The 24,921-nt window shown below is 41.1% G+C and overlaps 1 protein-coding gene across 5 annotated transcripts in view; it reads left to right on the top strand.

Annotated features, from left to right (window-relative positions):
- Positions 1 to 24,921, top strand: part of anks1b (ankyrin repeat and sterile alpha motif domain containing 1B) — a 228,943-nt gene that overhangs the window by 197,366 nt on the left and 6,656 nt on the right. For 3 of the 5 annotated variants that reach the window (XM_083935409.1, XM_083935411.1, XM_083935413.1), the window contains 7 exons: positions 11,344 to 11,451; positions 12,742 to 12,945; positions 15,021 to 15,146; positions 19,787 to 19,858; positions 21,904 to 21,990; positions 23,574 to 23,711; positions 23,819 to 23,986. In XM_083935409.1, the coding sequence (XP_083791535.1) occupies positions 11,344 to 11,451; positions 12,742 to 12,945; positions 15,021 to 15,146; positions 19,787 to 19,858; positions 21,904 to 21,990; positions 23,574 to 23,711; positions 23,819 to 23,986 (903 nt within the window). The remainder of the gene's footprint in view (positions 1 to 11,343; positions 11,452 to 12,741; positions 12,946 to 15,020; positions 15,147 to 19,786; positions 19,859 to 21,903; positions 21,991 to 23,573; positions 23,712 to 23,818; positions 23,987 to 24,921) is intronic. The other 2 variants (XM_083935410.1, XM_083935412.1) reach the window with 1 other exon arrangement.

Below are 24,921 nucleotides of genomic sequence, written 5' to 3' on the forward strand. Positions count from 1 at the left end.
TAAAAGAGTCAAACAGGCAGGTTGTATGATAAGTTAATGTTTTCGAGCCTGTTTGGACTTGTATTCCAACAAAGATGATGGAAAACAAGGCAGCAGTTATAGTGCACGACTGAAAAGTGAACTTAGTGAGGACCTTGCAGGAGGTAAATAGAGGGAGAGGACGAGACAGGTCCCAGCAGGACGACGGAAAGAGAAGTATTTGTCGTCTCCCAGCTACTGAAGAACAGCCTGGGCAGACAGAAAGATTGAGTTTGGAGATCCTGCCAGATGCTTTTTACCTCCGACGCCGGTCGATCAATCATAATCCTGCCTCTGTTTATTGAATCGTCACCACGGAGAATCACAACCATAGATTCGCCTTCTGTGACCGGCATTAGTCAGTAGGCAGCCCAGAGAAACCAAAGCATGATAGATGATGCTGAAAGAGACATTTAATGGACAAAACCTTTCAACATACAGCAACCAGCGTATTTATGCTAAGTGCGCTGAACTCTAAATATCAGTTTGGTTACGCAACCAGTATTTTCACAAACGCAACTGGTTTTCTTCATTCCTTTTTGTTTTGGCTAACTCTTCCATAAGTCCTTAAATGATTTATCGTTTTAAATGATTTTATTTCACATCCATATTTAAGGAGTTTATATAATCAGTGTTGACATCTTATTTTGGGACCGAGCCAGGTTACAAAGCAGGGAACAAAGATAATAAATCAGCGGCTGGTACTCATCGGCAGGTTAAGTAAGGTGTCTGAGGCTTAAAGTCTTGAAATTGCTTTGTGCTTCGTGTATGTGTGTATAAACATGTCAGAGTGACATCTTGAATAACCTCAAAACAAGAAGGACATGGCATCTTGCTCTGGGTTTGGTCTATCTATAGCTCACTATTGGCCGCTTGTAATATTGGGCTGTATTTACTCTGCTGCTCTCATGTGGCTTGATTCAGTTTTTTGTTTTTTTTGACATATCTAATACTGATCATGTGGCCTTTGTGATTTAGAACTAAGCCTCGTTATAATGTGTTTACTAAGTGTAGATTAACACGTCACTAAACAACAATTGCCAACGTTATCTAAGCTAACATCCGCCTAGATAACGTTTAGATTGAATAGCAAGAGAGAAGTACTTTGAAATATGGCCGACCTAACACATGATCGAAATGCTGTTTAATACCAATGTAAACTGAGATCTAAGTTGCATTTCACAAGTATAATCAAAATATACATACATATTCTAAACTGCATGAATATCACTTACTCTCAAACCCAAATTTCTCCTTATATGTATATACAAATAAAAACATTGTCATTGACAGCGATTAGAAGTAAAGTTAATTTTGATTGGATGATTGAAGATGTTTTGGGAAAAAAACTATTTAGACACAACAGCTTTGTAAATTACTAGTGTTAAACTAGCTAGTAGGTACTAGAAATATAGAAAGTACTTTGCACAAAAACCTATATACAGTATTTATACAGTATATAGGAAATTGGCACCTTAACCAGTCGGTGATTTGTTTAGCAGTCACCTGGGACTAGCAAAATACCTCATGAATGACTCATTTGGTTCTGTATTTCTACAGCGTTGTTCTGTATCAATTACAAATTCGTCTGCTGCTTCAGCACCACGGACAGCGGCATGGATTTATCAATACACAGTTAGGCGACTGATATTTCAGAGTCATGGTGGGGGCCATGGATTCTTACTTGCACAAACCTCAGTCAGATAACGGATCAATGACTCAGGCAGACTAGACTAAAATATTCAGCTGAACGACCCTTCTGCCCATGCACTTTCTCTGCTGCTACATGAAGGAGAGAGGGGATGGCAAGTTTACAATGAGGCATGAATTTTGGTCATTTTGCTAACAAGGGAAATGGCATCGCTTCTCAAATCGCCTACGGTCTATTACACAACTGGCTAATCCTTTTTTTCTTGCATTTGCTGCTGGGACAAGCAACGGCAAAAAATATTCAACGGTTGCTCTTTTCATTTTAAACTTTTCCTCTCACTCACTGGGAAGCATGAGGGCATTACACAGCGTGATCCGGTCCAAAGCTGTCTCTTAGCAGAGAGTTCACAGACTCACATATGGCTGCTACAAGCATCCTATTAACCTGATCTTGTGTCTGGAACCGTTTCCCCCCAATAGTGCGTGTGCTGTATGATCCACACCTCACTGACTGTGACCGCGAGCAGCTGTTGTATTTGAGCCCTTCTATACCTCTGAAGTGTCAAACAACAACAATAATGTAAACATCACCCCACTGGGCTCTCTCTTTGTTGCCAAGTCAACCTTAACCGTGTTATTTCATGTGAACATGCACATCATGCAAGCTGCATGATCGACAAAAGGCATTTACTTAAAAGTGGGAAATGCAGCCTTAGTGATAAAAGAAATGCACCTTCATTTCTCATATCTCGTGGTCGTGTAAAAAAGTACAAATTTAAATACAAATCCATTTGAGTTTTAATTAATTTTCATTAATGTTTCTGTGAAACTTAAATTTTCATTTTTACAGTTTGAAAAGGCTAGAGGTGGATAAACTCTTGGAAGCACCAACACCCAGATAGTATACTCATAAACACACACACACACACACACACACACACACACACACACACACACACACACACACATAAGTGTTCACACACAGCCTGGTGCCTTAGGAGAGCTTGTGATCCTCTGCAGTGTGAAAACTGGTTACATCTAGGGGCTTTGAAGTATTTATTAACCCAGAAAAATTTCTTACACCATTTCCTCTCTCATCATATCATAGTGGCAAGGAGAGTGTGTGTGTTTGTGTGTGTGTGTCTGTGTGCAGAAGAAAAGCTTTGAGAGATCTTGTTTCCAGCTTGATTTTGCAGCTCTTGGCAATGTTTGCACACACACACACACAAACACGCACGCACACACACACACACACACACACACACACACACACACACACACAGCCTGTGATTCCAGTCATAGTTACAGTTCTCTTGCTATTAATGGAGATATATCTGTCTCCATGTAGGCAGGCATATTAATGGCCCACTCTCATTGGCTGCCTATTCAGTCAGCACTGAAACAAGCCTTCCTATTGGTCCCTGTTGGACATCATTTTCAACACATCACGCTTGGCTGCAACTCCCCTCCGCTCTCTGGTTGCTAGGCAACCGGTGGTCTCTGGTTTGCCTCTGATGCCCCACCCCCCCACTGGCACAGTGTAGTGTAGTGTATGTGTGTGTGTATGTGTGTTAGTATATATTTATGTATATGTATATGGCTGTATGTAGAAGCGGCTATGGTTCTGAATAGATGAAGCTGAAACCTGATTTCACTGTCATGATCCCAGTCTAGCTCACAGTTGTGTTTGAGTGTGTGTTTGTAGTCTATTGAGGGTCCAGGCGAATCGATACTCATCATTCCAGCTGAAAGGCTCCACCTCCAAACAACACACACATTAAGTGAGAGATGGAGCGATGAGAAAGGTGGCTGGCTGTGATAAAGTATTCAGGGCAAGAAGAACGTCAATAATCGGGGTGAAAAATGAGCCAAGCATTGTTGCTGTGAATGTCTTTGCTTTCACACTCGGCGTGTGCCGTGCACATTATCCACATCACATCAAGGCTTTGCTATACCAAACCCTTTATATTTCATCTTAGCTAACAGATTTAGTACTACAGCCTCAGGCATGATTGTTGGTTAATGTTTATTCTTCTTTACTCCATGACTGTAGTAATTATATTACTCAACCAAAGCTGTTTGAAGTCCAAATTCCAGCCACAGTCACAAACCAAATTCACTACAATTGTCTAGTATACTACTATCTAGTATTTAGGAATTTCCGGTGCACTATTCCTGCACTGGTTGCCTGGCAACTGCTCCCAGTCAAGGCACATAATCGTAAATCTCTCAATTGTCATCTCTACACTTTCGCTGTTGTACGGATTAAAAAAAAAACACACAGCGTGTTAATAACTGAACGTAAGAGGGTCTGATTGTGTTACCTTCGGACAGAGCCCTGCTAGGTGCTACCTGTAACACCTTTTTTTGCTCATGTTTTTCTATATTTGAGCTTTGTATGGTTAAGAAATACGTTGACAAGTATGTCGTTGTAATAAACAGTGTGAACTTTTATTAGTGTATTTAAATATGTGTTTTTTTCATTCAGTAAAATAGTGGGATATTTAGTTAAAAAATATATCAGAATCAGCCTTTATGCCCCAAATTCTCAAAAATATTCCAGAGCACGTGACTTTGATGTCCTCAATGGTCGCCCCAGCCCTGTATTCAACCTCTAAGAAGGCACTGAGACAGACATAGGCTATTTGCTGATCAATAGTACCATTCAATTGGCATGTAATGTATTCTGACCCGGGCAATTTAAGAAACCTTACGCCAGTGAGTTTTTGATCTAGAAAAATCGATGTAGGATTCTTCAAAGAGTTGAACCCCAACCGCACCATTAGCAGACGACGCCTTGGGGGCTTCAGGGGTCTGTTATATTACAGGGGTCACCACCTCATAGTCTGCAGGGGGAGAGGGGATTGGTCATATTGACATGAGCCTGGAAAAGGTAGATACACAGCCAAAGCTGAAACAAAGATGGACCAATTGCATTACAGATGCCAAGGCTGAAGAGAAGAAGCTCTCTTAATGTGCGACTGAAGAGCCTCTGCTATTATTGGGACGAATCACTGAGACTCCCACTATTTATTCTCTTTTCTCTTGTGGCTTCTCCTTCTATCATCTGGCTATAGCGAGAGGGGAGTGAAAGTAAGGACAAAATGGGAGAGGCGAGAACAGATGATGAGAGGTAATCTGAGGTCAAGGGAATCCGAATATGGACAGAATATGGAGTGAAAAGGGATATGAGGGCGATGAAAGGGATACTTAGGTGAATCAATGTAGATTAAACAGGAGCAGGGAGGCGAATGAAAGTGTTTTCAGACCCTTCCTTCTCCATCATTAAAAGGATGTGCTAGTTTGAGCACAGACAGTGAGTGGACTGTTGGTTCCCTCACTGGGATTTATGCTCCAGTGAGCCGACCACCTTCCAACCTCCCCTCCAGTAGGAACCAGAGAAAGGGCTTTTTGTCTCCAGTGTCCTGAATGAGAGAGGTCGGGGTCAATGTTCCCAATTACTGACACTTACCACATACCCCATTATTGTTGCACTGGTTTCTTTGCAAAATATGTCATTTTGTCGCAGCTGTCGTCATTATTCAGTCAGTCCCTCTTGTGTTTAAGGAGGTCAGTGTGTTCTTAGGATTTTGTTGGAAGTTTACCCAAATTTAGCAGCATCTTGAAAGAGGATGAGTCAAAATCTGATTTGATTTGAGAAATAATCTCAGTTGCTTAATTAAATAACTTGCATGCAAACACAAATATTAAAATTAAGGCTGGGCAGTATGGCTAAAATCTTCTATCCTGATATAGGTCATGCCATATCTTGGTAACAACGTAAATCACAGTTGAGCATGTTTTCTGGTACTTTCATAAATAAGGAGTATAATGAAATAACCATATGGTAAAGCCTATTTTTGTATAATCCTGTGGGAATAAAAAAAGATTTGTACTCATTTTGTTAAAAGCTTTAGTGCAAAATTAGCATTAACTAGAACATCAGAACATAAAGCAGCATCCAAATGACATTTATAATATTAAGAAACCGCTGTTTTTTCAACATCACAGTAGAAAGGATACAGGAAACTATATATGATGGACATTTTTATATCAATTTAACAATATCTATCCTGGAAGAAGGACTTTCATATATGTGTAATCATGGGTCATGTAATCAAGCTGATGTTAATCACATTAAAACTGTGTGGTAAACCATTTAAAGTTTGTTAAAAAGAAAAAAAACCCTGCAATTTCAAATTATATTCCCTCAGGTATTTGAGAAAAACAACTTAATGTGTTTGTTATTGTCAGTTTAGAAAAGCTAATTCTGCATCTGTGTCTCAATCTGTTTTTTTTCATGCTATCGATTGCATTGAAAGACGATATAATTAACATACTGAATTCTCGCCCTGCCTTAATTTAAATGTCAAGCAATCCGATAATTTGGTTAGTTTTTGCAGTGAAGTGACAGCAGGCTGCAGGGAGAAGATGACTGTGAGAAAACAAAGCTCAGTCACCAGTATGTGTGGCGGCTAATCCGTTAATCAAGCCCGTTCAGTCCGGGCTAACAGGACTGTTAACAGGATTATTGTATTGATCAGCACACACACACACATACACACACATAAGACCCAAACACAGCAACGCAGCCAGACACTGAAGGCAAACAGCGTCCTAAGTTACTTCATACTAAGGTAATAAAATGGAGACCAGAGGCTAAGTAACCCTCGTAGCCACTCAGTGACATCACTAATACAAAGCAAAGAGACTCCGTGTCAACTCTATGAGCTCTCTGAGTTGATTTGAATATAGTTGAGTTTAAATGAATGAGTGGTTACTGTGATAGCAATTGATAGAAAGAGAGGAAAGGGGTGCAGCGGGGTGTATGCCGTGGTAGCTCAACACTTCTATTAGTATATGCAGCTGCTATGAATATAATTTAAATGCAAATGGGCGATACTGCAGTCAAGCATCACAGTGAGAGTGAGAGCGTGAGTCTGTGTTTTAAGAATAATGGTCGGGTTGCATTCAGATTCTCATCCATTTAGAGATAACAATATAATCTTCTCCCCCAGGCTCCGAAACAGCTGTTTGCGTGTGTGTGTGTGTGTGTGTGCGTGTGTGCGTGTGTGCGTGTGCGTGTGTGTGTGTGTGTGTGTGTGTGTGTGTGTGTGTGTGTGTGTGTGTGTGTGTGTGTGTGTGTGTGTGTGTGTGTGTGTGTGTGTGTGTGTGTGTGTGTGTGAGTTTGAGTGTGAGTGAGAGAGAACACATCAACGTGCATGTGGATATATATATATTTTTTTTTTTTTGTGTGTGTGTGGGTGACTACTGGTGCGGCTCTGTGTTGCCATGGTGACAGTTGAACTCCAGGCTGAGGTTGAGGCTTCTACTGTAGTTGAAGTAGATGCTGTTGCATAAGACAAAAGTGTAACACAGATACACACACAGATGCGCACTGTGCAAGTCAATTACTGTCCTCTTTCTGGAGTATGTGTGTATTTGTATGTGATGAAGCAGCAGCTCGAGGACTGGTGTCACGCTATCACCCCTCAGGAGACAGACTGGGAAAGACGCAGAAGCAAGAGAATTAATATTTCATAAGCTTTACTACATGAGGCAAAATAGGTCATTTTGTACTTTATAGTTTAGTCAAAAGTCATCAAATCATATTTTACTTATGACGAAAAAACTAGTTTGCAATCTTGTTTTACTATTTTAAGGTGAGTGTTATTTTCTTTTTACTGTTGGAGATATTTTTTTATTCAGGCTGCAACCTCTTTTCGTTATGGATTTGTCTGCAGATTATTTTTTTCAGCAAATCCATTCATCATTTGGTTTTTAAAATGTAAGAAATGAGTCACAACTTCCTAAAACCCAAGATGAAGCAGTTCATTTTGTCAGACCTACATTCAAAACCGGAAGATATTGAGTTTACAGTCACAGAAGACAAAAAAGCAGCAACTCATCACAGTTGAGAGGCTGTCACTTTTGATTAAAAATAGCTTAAACAATCTACGGACTCTAAAATTGTCAGTACATTTTTGGTCTATTGACTCGTCGATATAATTGCTAATGTTCATTTCCTGATTTTGACAATTGTGGCTACAAGAACCTGCACTGGAAAAGAGCTATTTAAAGCTAAAAGCCTGAGAATGAGACAAATATGTACAGTAAATGCCATCAGCAATGTTTCTGTATTAAGTCAAGTGTAATTTTGTTTGTACTGGTGACGCGATACAACACCTTCACATTTTCTCATTTTATAATATTGACATTATTCTGAAAAAACCTAAAAAAAAAAATCTTAATGCACCAAATTCAGCGAATCAATGTCATGGTAGTAGTACAAAGCAGTGGCAGCTTCTGGTCTTTCAAGGAGTAATTTTTTCAGGCCTACATCATAAATGTGTTTGTTTATTTATCAGTAAATTATACCCTTCGTTCCTTTCCAATGATCTGTGACCATGTCATACCACCTAGGCTTCTTTTCTAGGGACTTGACCAGTGTCCTCTTAATGGCCAGCAGAGCTAGGGTGCTTAAACGGCCTTGGCCCAGCTGGAGCTGCTGCGCCAGGCTACTGTGAAGTGTGACCGCCTGTGACTGTGAGTGATCGTGACGGGGGGAGAAGCTCCCCAGCTGCCGCTGCTCGTTGGGGAAAGAAACCGCAGAGTGACAGAACAGAGTCGCCAAACACAACGCTAGTCGTTTTTAAAACAGACAAGTCACTGGGTGTCGGTAAAGTCTCCGGATCAGTTCAGAACAACGGAATGAAAAACTTGTAAAATGCTCCGATGAAGGTTTATTCTTCGAGATCGCTGATTCGCTCATTTAGCTGTCAATCAAAAAGGATTCCGCCTCAGACAGCTCATCCAATCATCATGCAGGAGCCAAGTGTCCGGGCCAGACCACTGCCCCCATAGACCCCCAGACACTGAACGTCCGATGTGTGGGACAAAGCCCAGCATTTATCCAATGACTGTCTAGTTTCTCTGCAGTGGAACAACCCGCTCTACGCTTCCACATTGAAGTCAATAGAAGCTGAGAATCTGACTGTGTAAAGTGCTGTGGGGCTGTGGGGATGAATGAGAAGGAAGTTGCGCTGGTTACCTTTTATAAGTAGCTGATTCCAAACAAAAGATGAAGGCTTTCTAGTGCGTATTTAGTCAATGAAATGTTCACACAGCAGTACGTATTTCACCACTTTTTTCTTCTTCTTTTTTTGGTGACGTTTGAGGGGAAGCCTTGCAGTCTTAGAGCAATCACCACTGGGACAGATAGAGGGAGGCACAGATGCTGTAGTGTGACTGACATTGTGTGTCCATAAAGGACAGTGTGTTAGAGACAGTGAGCTGGTAAACTCAGAGAGAAGAGGGAGGATAGGAGGGGAAAGATGAGTGAATAAAAATTGGTGGAGGGAGCACGGGGCAGTCGTAACATGCCAATTAGTTCCACTACCCACTAGTCCCAGCTCTCCTCTCTGTTTCCCTTTGATCCGTCTAATTTTAACAAGTTAAATACATTGTTTCCATGCAGATAACAGTGTAGGATGCAGTTTAACCCGTTAGCAGCTGCTGTTCTTTCTTTTTTTTACATCCAACTATTCCTTATTTACTGTAATTTATTAAACCACTAAGCAATGAAAGCAACAAGAGTAAGTGTGTCACATTTTTGGGCTTACTTGATACATTATATATCAGTTGTTTGCATTCCATTTGCATATATGCACATGATGCTTTATTTATGTTCTGTTTGTGAGTGTAGGGTTTATGCACACACACAAAGAACCATGTGCATCCTACACCACTCTTCTCATAGTGAGTTTGTATTTGAACGTTTCAAGCAGATGTGGAGCATTAATTGATGCGGGAAATGATGAAGTATTTGTGTGTAAGTGAGTTGACTCAAAGCAAGACTGTTGGGAGAATCATTAGACTCACAGCAAGGCCTCGCATTGAGACTAATTACCACCTTTTGCCCAGAAGACACACACAAACACACACATTCTCTCACGCTCGCACATACCTTTATTGGAAGACCTCCAGAGGCAGCCCCATAAAACCAGGCAGCAGTTTGTTGTGTACTGAAGTATGTGAGGGTGCCAGAAGGTGTAACCAGTGCAAACAGCAACTCAGCAGAAAGCAGCCGTGTTCCAGCTCGTCTCTTCAGAAAAGAAAAAAACAGTAACTGGCACAGTCAGTGGACGCCTGGTGACCAGAGTAAGAATGAATGCTTTCATTGGAGTCCAAGTGTGTATGTGTGTTTTGTCTTTGTTTGTATCTGTGTAATGAGCGCCTGGGGAAAATCAATAGACTATTATAAACTTGCCACAATGTGATGTTGTTGAATTTGCATTTCATGACAGTCAGTGTAAATACTCTCAGCTCTCAGTAATAATGTTTTATCAGATGGTGCCGCTGCAAACAGAGCCGCAAAATCTCACAACATTTGAGGTTTGTGTTGGGATTTGGGGGCATTTTTTCACTAAAGCTTGACTCTGGGCTGATGTTATAATATTCAAGGTGTGCGGCTTGCTTTCGCTTCTCAAGTCAGTTCAAATTAATTTCCTATCTACATTGTGAATTTTTCATACCAGTGCATAGCTCAAACAATTGCTGTAACTTTTTAATAAACAGCAAAATATATAATATTGTTCACTGCTACGGTCAGGGCAAGAGAGGACCTCTATAACCGCACACCCTTCTAACTATCAGTTCAGATTAATAACCCCATCCACTGCATTTTTGTTTTGTTCCATGTGCTCCGTCCTGACAGAAGAATAAGCCACTGTAAACCTATAAAAAGGCCCAGAAATGCAAAATATAAATAAACTAATACTGTGAAACCACCAGAATCTCCAGTCTACCTTTCAGATGAACACTGATACTTTGCTGCTTTAGGGGATATTGTCTTATTAAATTGACTGAAAGAAAATCAGTGTACTACTACTAAAGGAGCATCAATTAATTGAATCAGTCCTAAAATGTGTGTGTGTGTGTGTGTGTGTGTGTGTGTGTGTGTGTGTGTGTGTGTGTGTGTGTGTGTGTGTGTGTGTGTGTGTGTGTGTGTGTGTGTGTGTGTGTGTGTGTGTGTGTGTGTGTGTGCGTGTGCGTGTGCGTGTGCGTGTGTGTGCGTGCGTGCGTGTGTGTGCGTGTGTGTTCGTCCTATTCAGGAAACTTCATACAAGTTAATATGTGCGTTTAACGTTAAAGGCCTTCTGTATGATCTTGTTCATGTAAGAGCTTGAATGCAGTCGCCCAAGCCCTTTCAGTTATACAGTATAATAATAATAATAATAATAATAATAATAATAATAATAATAATGATGTATGCTCATGCTCAGGGGCATTTTATGTCATTATGCACTCATTACCACTTCCCTGAGTGCTGGTGTTTTTCTCTATGGAACTCTTCTGAATAGCACTATTATTCTCCATTTGAGGCTCATGATGATGATGACAATCTGTTACCTTTTATGCATTGTCTTTTGCATACGCTGACATAATCATGTTATCATCCAGTCTCAAAGCCTTTAAACTCCTGATTTCTATCAAAGCTTTTTTTGATGATGCAAATATCTGTGCAGTGGCCAGTTTCTCTTGATAAATGATGAATTGTCTATGGGCCGACTAATTGTTTCAGTGCTACCACGATGAACATTTTTTGTGCACAATACATACCAAACTACCCTGCATGTAATTTAAGTGTAATGTCTAATATCTGTGTTCATTCAGGTATTGAAGATCAGTCTCATCGGACACAGAAAAAGGATCCTTGCCTCATTGGGGGACCGGCTACACGAAGACACCCCACAAAAACCTCCGCGGGCCATCTCCCTAAGGGTGAGTGAGTCTCAGTGAGTACGTTATATGAACCGCTAAGGCCCTCAGCAATATAGAAACCAATGTGGATTCAAATGATTATGAATTAATCAGTGGAAGGAAGCACTAGTCCATTCCCAGATGGCAGTGTTTCTCTCTCAGGGAGCTACAGCCTCCCTACTGCGGCTATTACTACCCAACTGATTACCCAAATCTTTCCGACAGGCACAAAATGGCCGACCCACTGCAGTTTCCTCACTGCGGGCTTGTCCTGGGTACTAATCTCAAGGAACTGGCTTTCCCTCTCCCATTGGGGCTACACTCTAATATCCTTATAATAGTCTCTTGTTCTTTGCGATGTTGAACCAAGCTAGACCCTGAATGTGTTGGCCTGGTTGATTCGGTTCCTTTCTGAACCTTTAAACAACCTAAACTGTCCACTGTGACTCAACTTGTCCATCTGAGACGTGCAGTTATGTACTGATCCAAAAAAAGAATAGATAAAAAGTCAGAACATACTACCACAATAAAAAAAAGTTGCAAATCTGCTCATTTGAGAAGCTTCAACATGCAAATGTTTGGCACCTCTGCTTGATTCTTGATTAACTAATTGACGTTAGTTGTTTCCGCCCTAATTTAATATTCAAGAAAAGTAGTGCCACTGGCTTGTAATTGAGGAAAAGCAAGATTGTACTGTGTATGGCTCAATACAGGGAGAAATGATGTGTGTAACCGGCATTTTCTTCCAGTGTGTTTACTCAGTAACCCAGTACAAATAGTGGCTGTCACCTTGGTGCATTAGGACAAATCAGATCGAAGCTCAGGGTGAGAACGAAAAGGCCTTTTTCTACTGAGACTCTTCTCATATGTAATCACCTGAAAGTGAATCATCTCTCAGGAGAAATGGCTGACCTTCTAGTGTGTAAAACCATTACATCATTAAAATATATGAAAGTTCATATTCTTTGGGGAATTTTAGTCTCCAGTCAGCTTGAAAAGCCTCTTAACTTAACATCGTTTTCCACTTTAAGGATCCGGTCCCTTAAAGTGACAGTGAGCAGGCAAAGCAGACACTGATGGAGCAGTTGAGACGTTCCAGTAACAGGACAGTGTCTTTGTCACTGATTTTACAAAGAATTTGAGGATACTAGTACTCAGCAGCATGGCACCATAGCTGAAAAATAAAATGTGACAGTGCACAGTGAATGCAATTGCCCTACTTATTGTACTTTCAGCAGTGACACAGCACATTATGAATGATGAATGAACTGTCTCTGTTTTACCTCCACTCCCCCACCCTTTCTGTCCCAGGAGCCCGGCGGAAACCACACACCTCCCCAGCTAAGCCCTGCAGTGGGCCAGGCAGCGTACACGGCGGGGGTTCCGGGCGGATCTCTGGACGTGCAGCATCTCATCATGCAGGCAGATGCCCGGCGCAGACAGCGCAGCAATGACAACTACTTTGAGGACGTGCCGCGATCCAAGCTGGAGCGACAGATGGCCCAAGTCAGCATGGTGAGGAAGGAGGACAGGATGGAGGGATGAATGGAGACAGGGAGAGAGGGGAGAGTATTATGAATGGTCAGAGATACAGTTGGATGACTGAATGCTTAAAGCATAAGTTTGGTAATATTCCTCTTGTCAACAACAACAAACATATATTTTGCGCTGTATAGCTCCAAATGATTAAAAACGCATCAGTGAGCCACACTGTTGAGCTGGGTGACAAGTTCCTTAATTGCTATGAATACGGGCACTGTAATTTATTCAATCCCACATACAGCGCTCTTTTGCCATAAACACTCACTAAAGCACCAAATGTGTATTTATCCGCAGCTGCAAGTAGTCCCCAACAAATACACTATTTCCTCCAGTTTGAGTAACATTCACTATTAACTACAGTGCCCAGTTGCTTTAGGACATTACTGAGACTTATTAGGGAGTGACACACTGTTGGTTTTGGTCTTCATGGGATTGTTGAACATAAAATATAATCTAAATTAGCTCCAGACTTATCTTGTAATATCAAATAATATAACATATAAATAAAAATCGGTGATATAAAGTTGTATCCTTTAATTTTACAAATTCTATGCAATAAAAAAACTAATGAGCTTTCAGGCAGTATCACATTTCTAATCAGGACAGTGGAATATATCTTCATAAATGAACCATCTCAGTAATTAAATTCTGGTTCCTAATAGCTACAAGATGCGAGCCAAAAGTGATTTATCTGGCTGTTTGTGTGTAAAGACACTATTAATAATCTGCAGCAGGCAGACCATCTGACACTAGCAGCCGTCTCTGCAGTTTAGAGCCCTCATAAATTTTGCAATCTAAGTAAATGTGAAAATGTATGCGTGAAACTTTTTGCAGTTATTTTGGCATGCATGCAGATGCAATCAGGCATAATCTACTGTGTTACACGTTTAACTACAGTAGTCTGTCTTTGATAGCAAACATTAAAAGATTTAACAGTTCTGCATAGCCAAGACACACTTTTCAGAATAGACATCTCCAACTTTCCAGTCAATTTTATTCTCACCCAAACGCAAAATTATAGGCTAACTTTATGATTTCCAATCAGCAACAGTGCAATTATTCCGACACACTAACACATGCACACATCTGAGGCAGCAGCTGTGTTTTGATTGAGTATGATTAGGGTCTTTTTGTGCCTGTGTGAATCACAGAGCATATCAACGCTGACTAACACACACACACACACACACGTTTACCCTGCAGAATCCCTGAAGTGAAGTGTCACAGTGTATCCCCCCTTTCTAGAAACAACACTCTGAGGTGGCATTGATGAGTCCGCTTTGACAGAATAGAAGGATAACTATCGGAGAGAAAAGAGGAAATAACTAAATTCCCAGTTTCATTACCCGTTTCACTGACTGTCACCAGGTTTTTATTATTGGTTACCTCACAAATGTTTTTCCCTCTGGCTCTTCCCTCATCTTCTCTCCTCTTTCTTCTTGAAAAGAAAACCCCAGGAGAACAAGTGCAATGCATTTTTTTTGGTCCTTATAAGGTAGCACATTATCATCCAACATCATCGCATCTATTCACAAGCTCTCACCTCCACAGGGCCTCACCAACATGCTGACGGGAATTATACACACAAGCAATCAGATAAGGATAGACACATAAACTCACGGTCTTTGGTACAGGATGTGTGCATACCTCCGCACGCAAGAATGTCATCTGGTTTCATTTACCAAAGAATGAAAGGCCTTAAAACTTAATTGTTATTTGCAGATATTTCAGAAGTATGCAGATAGGATTAAGTTATTTCCTTTGTTTAAAGAAAGAATGAGCAGCAGCAGAGAGTCTTAAACTGAGGTAAAGGAAGGGAACATTTAGCCGAGCATAATTCATCAAAGTTTAATCTCCCCTTGGATGTTCTGTGTAGCGTGGCCCTTTTAAAGGCATGTCCACGTTAAGCAAGGAAAGCTGTTCTGAAGTTACACACCAGCGATTTATGTTAACATGGAGTACACAGGACAAGCCCTCATGCCCAGCTCCATCTTGTAATCCTGTGTGATCCTGTTTGTGTCCTAACGCGCTATTGGTTATCCTTTCAGGCAGGCGAGTGGTGCGAGCCGATCACGTTGCGTCCGCCCAACGAGGCCACCTCGTCCACTCCAGTGCAGTACTGGCAGCATCACCCCGAGAAGCTCATCTTTCAGTCCTGTGACTACGAAGCCTACGTGAGTCCTGCCCCTTCACTTCACTTCACAAAACCAAAAGAAACTTAGTAAAAACAGTTAATCAATCATCATCAAAATAATTGCCATAACTTTGTGATTGACTTGTCGATTCATAGACTAATTGTTTCAGCTCTATTTGCATGCATGCTATCAATACACACCTACAGTAAGGTAATAGTTAAGATCAATCACCCTCAACTTCACCTTTCAGTCAATACTGCACTCAGTTATTCTCAGCACTTTGGTAAATTTAGACCTTTGCCAGTTACATAAAGGATGTTATATATCCAAGTTACCACGGATACAGCCTTCAACTTCTGATTGGTTATATGCTCAGCAGCCAGACTGGGATGATTACTTACTTTCCAGCAGTGCAGAAATACAATTTGAGACGCCATTGGCTCTCAGGAAATGTAATCTCAGAAGTACATGCTCTGATTGGCTTGGAAGCACCGGGATAAAGACATGGAGTAGATGCGAGCCAGATGATGAAGTAAAGCCGTTCACTCATATGAACAGGTCCGGGGGGAAAAGAAGGTAGTTGGAGAGAAATTGAAAATTCAACTCTTTACAAATATGATGGGAGATGAGAAATCGAATGTGATGCTGAAATCAAATATGAATGAGAGCAAGAAAAGATCAGATAGAGCCAGTGAATAAGAGATAAGTATCTCAAGAGCGTGTCTTCCCACAGTCAAAAAAGTCTCCCCTTTTTCTTTTCTTTTTTTTCACATCTCAGAAGAGGTAGAAACAGTATGGACCATTAGGCTTCTGACAGATGTACAACTACAGTATACAGGAAATGTGTTTTGGGCGGATGATGGGGAACGCACAACGGGTGGGCCACCAGGGGAAAATATGGAGGTGCTTTCATGGAGCCATTTATGACAACATCTCTAACGCTTGCTGTCCCAGGACAACTGGCTCCAATGAAAGTGAGATAAATGAGCGGGAGCCACAACAGAGGGGGAGGCAGAGTGCTCAGTGTGAATATTGGCAAGCTGGAGGGAGATGGAGAGTGAATAAGAATAAATTAGATGGATAAGACAGTAATGAGATGGAGAGAGCGAAAGAGAGGAGTGTATTGTGTTTGTGTTAATAGAAAAAGAGGGGATGGTAAAAAGCCAGGAGGATGGAATAAAAGCGTGTTTGTGCTCCCTCAACGTACGAAAATAGATATGCTCATTTTGTAACGATGTAACCGTGACTGCCCACATACTTCCACACGTGCTTTATGTTGGCATAGATGTTAAGCAATACATCCTCTAGAGAGCAGCTCAGTCAACAGTTTCTGACAACAACGAACATGGCAAAGGTGGAGGAGGTCGTAATAATGTACTTTGAGGTAAACTGTGTGTTTGAAACAGGCCGCAAAGGAAAGTAATATTTTAAGTGACTGGGGAGCAGAGCCTACCTGTTGATGCATTGTGCCTGTTTTTTTTTTTTTTACAGCAGTTATGGTCAAAATTCATGAAACTGGTGTTACCCCCCTTTTTTATTTACCTAGTTTGTAAAGTGTCCTGAGATAGTACATTCTTATGTTATGTACAAAGTGTTTATTTGCTGACCCACTACTGCTGTTACAAAATAATTTCCCAGTCTGGGATCATTAAAGCAATTCTATTCTATTCTATTTCATAGATAATAACATTGGATATTTTAGTGATACATATTTCCCGCCAAACTGGAAATCTGGTTAAGAAAGAGGCAAAAGCTGAGGCAACATTGTAGATGGTTACGCCATTTTTAGAAAACGTAGAAAACATGCACAATGAACGCAGTATAGAAAGAAAGCTCCGTCCTCATGAGTATCTAATGTGAGGCATAAATTAGCCTGCAGTAGGTAAAAAGCACAAAAAAACCGGAGAGAATTTGAAGCAGAGTGAGACCTTTTCCTGCAGCTCTCCCCTCTCTGTCCTCTGTCTCTCTGAAATGACCTGTGAATGGCCAAAGTCTCCTGTCACAGGCTTCTAAAGCCTGAAAACAGCCAAGAGGAGGTGCAGAAGTCTAGTTTTCTCCCTGAACACTTGAATTACAATATGATCAAAGATTATTCTGGATTTCGGCTTCAACGAAAACAAACTGCCTACCCCAGGTTTAAGGATTGCGTCAGCACACTTCACACAACACTCTCCTCCACTTTCAGCACCACCTCAGATTGCATCTTAACTAAAATATATCTGCTTTACTACCAGCGCTCCAAAATATTATCTGAAGTTATTACAAATGCATCTCCAGTAAATCCCTGCAGACATTCTAATGTCATTACCACACTCTACATCATTAGCCAATGTTATGTTAACATCGACTCTGTGCGCTCTTTTATATGAATCTGAAATCTGCTGTAGATGCATCAAATACACAAAATATTGAAATTTGAATTGCAGCTGGGCTTTATGTCTCAGTTGTACCTTGTAATTTTTGCTCATTAACAAATATTACCATGCTAACCAACTAAACTAAGAAGATGAAGATGATAAATATACTTTCTAAACATTAGCATGTTAGCACTGTCACTGTTCACTGTCACTCAAAGCACCACTGTTCCCAAGTGCGACCTCACAGAACTGCTTGCACGGCTATAGCCTCTTATTCTTGTTTTGTTACCGACATTACAACATCTTTGAATGTCATTTGTAATGAATAAAAGACGTGTGTTTGTTTGTACACCATCAATTACGGCCACAGAGACACGGCAGACAAGACAGCAGCTGGTCTTGGTGAGCAGGTGTAATGCAATTTCTCGGATACCTGCCAGCAAGCCAAACCCTGCCATAATATCGATTTAACATTGTTTGCTTGAGTCAGGATGAATTACGGTATTAACATGCCCAGATGACCTCCTTCTGATCCACCAAGGACCACACTCCCCACCTGAAAATATGACTGAGTCTGTGCTTCGTAAAAAAGTGTCCAAAAATGGATGTTTTATCTCCATAGTGAGTTTATCGCTGATCAAATGTATGATAAACCCTGTGAGATTTTGGAGTCATTAACTGCAGAGTCAAACATATGAAGCCATAAATATTTCTCCTCTCATCCACTAAAAGCCTTGTTAGGGTCCCACTTAAAGGAATAAGGCCTCTTCCATAAGCGGGAAGGGCACCGTGAGGTGGTGGATGTCACACCCATTAAGTGCTCTAATGTCGACATAAACATTGTCCCTGTAAAACACTGTCACCATTAGTAGCTCCTTTATTAAATCAGATGCTACGTGTGCAGAATGTCTGACCGCCAAGTCACGTCCAGACAGAATCAGGATCAGCCAGACTTGTATTAATGTCCCTCAGGAGCCTTTCAAGGTGGATGTAATCACTGTTGTGTTTGTGTGTGTATGCAATAACAATCTGTGTTAGTACAGCTAATGTATCATAAATAAATGAACTCAGAATCTAATGGAGTGGGTCACAGAGAAGTACTCTAAATTAAATAAATGCACATGCATTTTACAATTGTTTAAAAAAAAATAAAGCTGTCTTCAAAAGCCATTGTCCTCCCCTGTTTTTGGAGGAAGGAGTGGTGCTAGTAGAGGCAGCGCTAGGCTCTTCAGCAAGAATAAGTGTAGCATTCGGCTGCAGCATTGCTTTCTGGTTATTCGCCAGGATGGCTCTTACCATTTCACCACAAAGGAGCGAAGCAGGGTCTAAATGAAGATGGGACTTCAGCTATCAGTTATTGATTATTTTAGTAGTCGAGTATTCTACCAATTATTCCGTTGATTAATTGAGTAATCTCATAAGAAATACTTCTTTCTTTATTAAAGAGCAATAGTAACATTAACTAAAAAAGAAAATAATCAAAAGTTGCTTTAAATGCACCAGGGTTTCCCCCAAAAAAGTTAATAAGCCAAGTGCCAAGTGTCTTTTTTGAAGGTGTCCCGGCACAGGCCCTTGACATACTTGACTGTGACATGGAGGTATTGCCCTGCAGTGCCCAGAATCACAGATGAAATTGTGAATTTGAGAATTCAAAAAAGCTGTGACAGATTCCTGCTGCCCACACCCCAGTGAGGTGGAGCCCGTTGAAAGTCGACAAGGTGTGTCCTCTCGGCCCTTCGTTATTTGTCTCTCTTCCTCCATTTTGCATCCGCGCCATCAAATTGTGTCTTCATATGGCATGGGTCCGCAATAATCATCCAGTGTTGATTATAAACAAAACTCTGATGGGAATAATTTACATCTATTATTTTTAGTGATCAAGTTACTCAAGAAATCTTTTCATCCCTAGGTGGGACTTGAGCCTTGATCCTAATCTGCTAACAAACTAATCACAGCTCAATCAAAGCCCTGCTATTTCAACCACTTCAACAAACTGCAACAAAACCACTGTTTGCATTTTGGCGCAAAAGTGTCCTGGTGCCAGCCTGGGAAATGTCAGACTTTGTGGCTGTTACCAAACGTTGGGATGCCCACTAAAATAAGACATACTAGAAAATAAATTTGAGCAATGTTTGGCTGCACAGCATGAATTCATATATATAGATAGAAGATAGACCCACAGAAATGAGATTGGGAGCTACAGAGTTTTTGTTATATAGTTACAGATACAGAGTTTTTTTATTGAGCCATAACCAGACCGTCGCAAACTTCTATATTTCTCGTGTTTATTCAAGTATTTGTGTGTGTGTGTCTTTTCCACAGTACCTGGGCTCCATGCTGGTGAAGGAGCTGAGAGGGACGGAGTCCACACAAGATGCTTGTGCCAAAATGAGGGTAAAGTACAGCCTAACACACTTTACTTCTACTGCTGCTATGAACATCTACTGCTGTGATGAGCTCTGGGAACACAGTGACTGCTAAAAAAAGAAGTTTGAAGTTGTAATAAATTAAACATGAATGCATGTGGCTGTATTATGTAAATGTTTTCTCCCAGAAAATATTTCCGGACCTTTGAATCTGGGACACAGTCTCATAGTCTGAGTGCCCTCACACTTGAACTTAAACAAACTCACTATATCATCACGGTGGATTAACTTCATTGAGGGATTTATTTTTAATATCCTTGCCTGGGTGGCCTTGTGTCGTTCCCCTGCTCACTCTCTTTTTCTTCCTCTCCTGTATCTCTCGCTCCTGTTATCTCCGTCTTTTCTTCCTGCTCCTTAACTCTGTCCATATTTTACCGTAATACTGACTCCCTCTCTCCTCTGGCCCTCAGTTCATATCTCTCTCTCATCCTGAGCTTCTGCAGTGTGAAAATACATTTTAATATTCATGAGCAGAGCTTTTTGTTCCTCCTCCCTCCTCCCTCTTTCCTTCTGTCTCTATATCTATGTTGCCACATCCGAGGGCATATTTCTTTCTTCTACTCGTCTCCCTGCTCAGTTTGACACACCTTTGCTGTAAACCAAGGTTGTAATTAAGTGCAATGAGATGCACATCACATCATTCTGGCTTTTTATTACCGCGTGAGCGTACCTTCCTTCTCTACCCGCTCGCCCCAGCATCCCCCCTTTCATCCGTCTCTCCATCTTTCCGCTGTGGAGGTAGATGTGGATGTTTAAATTCCAAACTTCACAGCCTCTAGCTGCCAGCGAAGCCAGGCAGCGCTGCCTTTGTCAGCTTTTCAGCACTACCTGATCCTGACAGGCCCGACCGCAGCAGCAGCAACACACTGCGAGCAGGGAGGAACAAAACGGAACAAAGAAAAAGAAACCGATATGGAAAGGATAGCAGCGAGTAGATTCGACAAGGGAGAGAAATGAAGGGCGGAGCGTGATAGAAAAGTGGATACGGAGAGAAGGAGATGACAAGCGATTAAAGACGAGAAGTGATTCTAAGAAAGCAGAAAAGGGACTCATCTGACTTTGATTTCTTTGAAAAAAATCTCTAGGCAGGTAGAATGACAGCTTTGAGGGTGACACCGACAGCGGTGTAAATCACACAATTCTCCACAGCACCTCACCGCATAATGAGTTTAAATATAGGTAATTCAGACGTGTTAAAGCGCCAATATGTAATTAAAAAGAATGAGGAGAGGTATGCAGCAGGAGACTGATGTGGCTTAAAAGCTAATAGATTTATTGGATTTGCGACACTGCAGTGGATTGGGTTTAGAAATCTAATTCAGAAGCAGTTGGGTTTTTTTTATGAGTCGCTTGACAACCCTTGACCTTTGGAGATCATTTGAATTGACTTAAGTAATGAAGGAGGACGTCACTAATGCACAGTTCGATTAGCTCATCCGCCTCATGCTTTCTTTCTCTTTTATAAGTCCTGTTTAAATTTTCATTGTTTGTCTCACATGCTGGTAAGCCCGGGAGCATGGATTAAGACTTATATGAAACTAAAAGGTTATTTAATTCAGCCGAGATCTCTACCAACCCAAATTCATTCATCTGGAATTATCATTTCCAACTGTGAAATGTTAACTTTAATACTGCAACTAATTCCTGTGCATAAGGCTTGGTAATTTTACAATATATTTCATCACAACTTAAACCAAAAATATGTCATATTTATTTTTTCTACATCATTTCTATCAAGTCCGAGGTCGAACTGCATCACAGCAAATATAGCGATTATAGGAAGGATACAAGTATACAAATATAGGCTTTACCATGCTTAAAGCTTATTAATTAATCTATTGAATTACCAGAACACGTGCTATTTTGTGACATATATCCTTATTAAGATATGAAGACCTATATTGGGATAGAAGCATTTTGCCAAGCCCTACCTGCACACTTTTATTTTGTTGCTCTTATAGACCTCAAATGTCATCGCTCCTCTCCTTTTTCCCCCTCTCTGTGCACTCTAAGAAGTCGACAGAACAGATGAAGAAAGTGCCGACCATCGTGCTCTCCGTGTCCTACAAAGGAGTGAAGTTCATCGACGCCACGAATAAGGTAACAGCTCACTTCCTGCAGACGGCTGCTGTAAATAATACACGAAAGGTCAGGCTTCTTGAACACGAGCATGAGTGACATTCAGAGGTGTCAGAAATGGCCAGCACCGCAGCGCCGGTGTCTGCTTTTGCTGCAGCCTGACTAAAACTATACAGTGTAAAAATCAATAAGGTGTAAAAGAGGGGGAAACACAAGCAAGCAATCCTCAGTATGGAATGGATGAGCTGGATGTTAAGAATAATCAATAACAACCTACTCAGTTCATTAAGTCCTTAATGGAATGTTAAAAAATGTTAAAGCTTAAAGTTTTAATTTTAGGAAAAAGTCATTTCACTCTTGGTCATCACCTCTTTTTCCATCCAGAGTGATGTTTTCTGTGTGAACGTGGAAGAACATGTAATGAGTTTGGTTTGTTGTCTCTGTGTTTATATTCTGTGAATGCAGTTTAGACCTGACTAATAATGTCACACTAAGGAGTCAATCAGGTACTGAATCCCTGTGCGTACATGTAAGACAACATTATCTGATCCACCTCAGGAGGGTAATAAAGGTGACACAGTGAGAAACTATTTTAAGATAATTATAAGCTTCTTGCTTGCAGAAGATATTTACTTAAACATCCGTTATGCACAAAAACACACATTAGAAGATGAGCATCTTTTCCAGATAGTCGGTACACTTTGTGTTCTTCCTCAGGCAGCATGGCACAGACTCATTTGAGTTGGCCACAATACAAACGCAGACAAATTTAGATATTAAAAGTTAGCCAACAATGATGACACAGTGGCCAGCTGGTGACACATACCAGTAAAGTTATTTTGCTGTATCTGTTTTTGCCAAAACATTTGAATCAATTAGTTTAGTTTCAGAAAGCAGATATGAGATGAAATGTGCCGGTACTGCCGCTAACATGGCCATCAGGCAATCATAACTCAATTTGCATCGCCACATCCTACTCAAAGAGATGAAACTGTACTTCCTCATATTCCTACTGTAACCTGTGATTGTATCCAATAGAGGATGATACCGGGGAAGAAATAGTAATAGAAGTAATAAATAAATTAAGGGGATAGGTACAGTACACTAACTTTGGCTGGATTCACCTCTCTGGGTCATTTTGTAAAAGTAATAAATCTTCCCTTTTCTCTCTCCTGATCATATCTGATGTCCCATTTTCCCAAAATAAAAACTAGAGAGTGGTACTAGTCACTAACACCAACAATCAATAGGCTGATATCCAAGGCAACGATAACCATCCAGTGCAACAAGAGATTAATGTTTGCTTTTGTTATCGCTCACTACAACTTTCTTTTGAGGCGTCGATGTTGTATAATTCACAACACTGAGACTTTAATTAACACAACACAAAGAAAAGTGTTCTCCTGTGACATTACCAGAGGACAAATTCCAACCCAGTGACTCCAGAAAACTCTCAAACCCAAAATTGCACTGCAGTGATTATGGTTTTGGGATGTGTGAAATTAGATGAATAACAAATCAGATTTGTTTTTTCCATGAAGTGGCTCACTGGAGATAATCAACAATCTCTCTCTTTCTTCCTCTTTCCCTCTCTCTCTCTGCAGAACATCATAGCAGAACATGAGATTCGTAACATCTCGTGTGCGGCTCAGGATCCAGAGGATCTATCCACATTTGCCTACATCACCAAAGACCTCAAGTCCAGTCACCACTATTGCCACGTCTTCACTGCTTTTGATGTGGTCAGTACTGACACTGAGTGTGATTAAAAGCAAATATCCTATTCACAGTGCCTGTAATACCACGTTGTATTCTGACGCCTGTGTTTTCGCTTTTACCCTCTTGTCAGAACCTGGCGTACGAGATCATCCTGACACTCGGCCAGGCCTTCGAGGTGGCTTACCAGCTGGCCCTGCAGGCCAGGAAGAGCGGCCACGGATCGTCCACGCTGCCCGAGAGCTTTGACAGCAAGCCCAGCAAACCCGTCCCCAAACCTCGAGTCAACATCCGCAAATCTGTAAGCATCGCTGCCGCTCAGCCGCTCTACTGTGTGAAGGGAAAATCCATCCTAAACTGAAATTCACATCAGAAACATTTTGATGATTTGGATTTGAAGATTTGAAGAACTGTGGTTAAACTAAGCTGGATCTTCTACAACTTATAGTTGTTTTACAATAAACTTCAACCTTGATCTACAGTACAGGATTGTTGATAAAAGAAATATAGAAGAATTTTTAAGATGGATTTTAACTTCTGATCTTCCAGTTCAAATCTAACCAGCATCCCATCAACTCTGTCCCATTCACACTGGAATCTGTCCACAATTTCATCCCTCCGCTCAGATTTGTTCCGGTCGCTCATCTTTGCTCAAATATGTTGCTTTCAACTCTCACTTTGGTTTTCTTGGGATTATCCTGGAATGCTTGTGTGTTGTGTCTGTGAGAGTCTTGGCCCAGCGGACACTGTGACAGAGGTGTAGGTGGATATTTGATCTGTTAAGCGTCCGTTCTGTCTTCCTGTCCCCGCAGTCTCTTACACACTTGGCTGATTGATGAGTTCTGTTTGCATAGGGCTCTGGGGATTCTTGCTTGGCTCGCCTCGCCTCGCCTCGCCTCGCCTCGCTGAGTGTGTGTGTGTGTGTGTGTGTGTGTGTGTGTGTGTGTGTGTGTGTGTGTGTGTGTGTGTGTGTGTGTGTGTGTGTGTGTGTGTGTGTGTGTGTGTGTGTGTGTGTGTGTGTGTGTGTGTGTGTGTGTGTGTGTGTGTGTGTGTGTGTGTGTGTGTGTAAGAAGATAGAGAATCCTCATGTGGAAGACTCCTTCATACTCCTTCAGCCTCGCATGGAGAATTTATTGACATTTCAGTCCATCAGATGAGAGATGCTGGGGTCTCTGATGGAGCGTGTGTCTGAGCACCACCCAAACTGCGAAGGCTGCAACGACCCTACTTTTGTTT

The sequence above is a fragment of the Echiichthys vipera genome, assembly GCF_963691815.1.
Source record: "Echiichthys vipera genome assembly, chromosome: 20".
Taxonomy (NCBI): Eukaryota; Metazoa; Chordata; class Actinopteri; order Perciformes; family Trachinidae; genus Echiichthys; species Echiichthys vipera.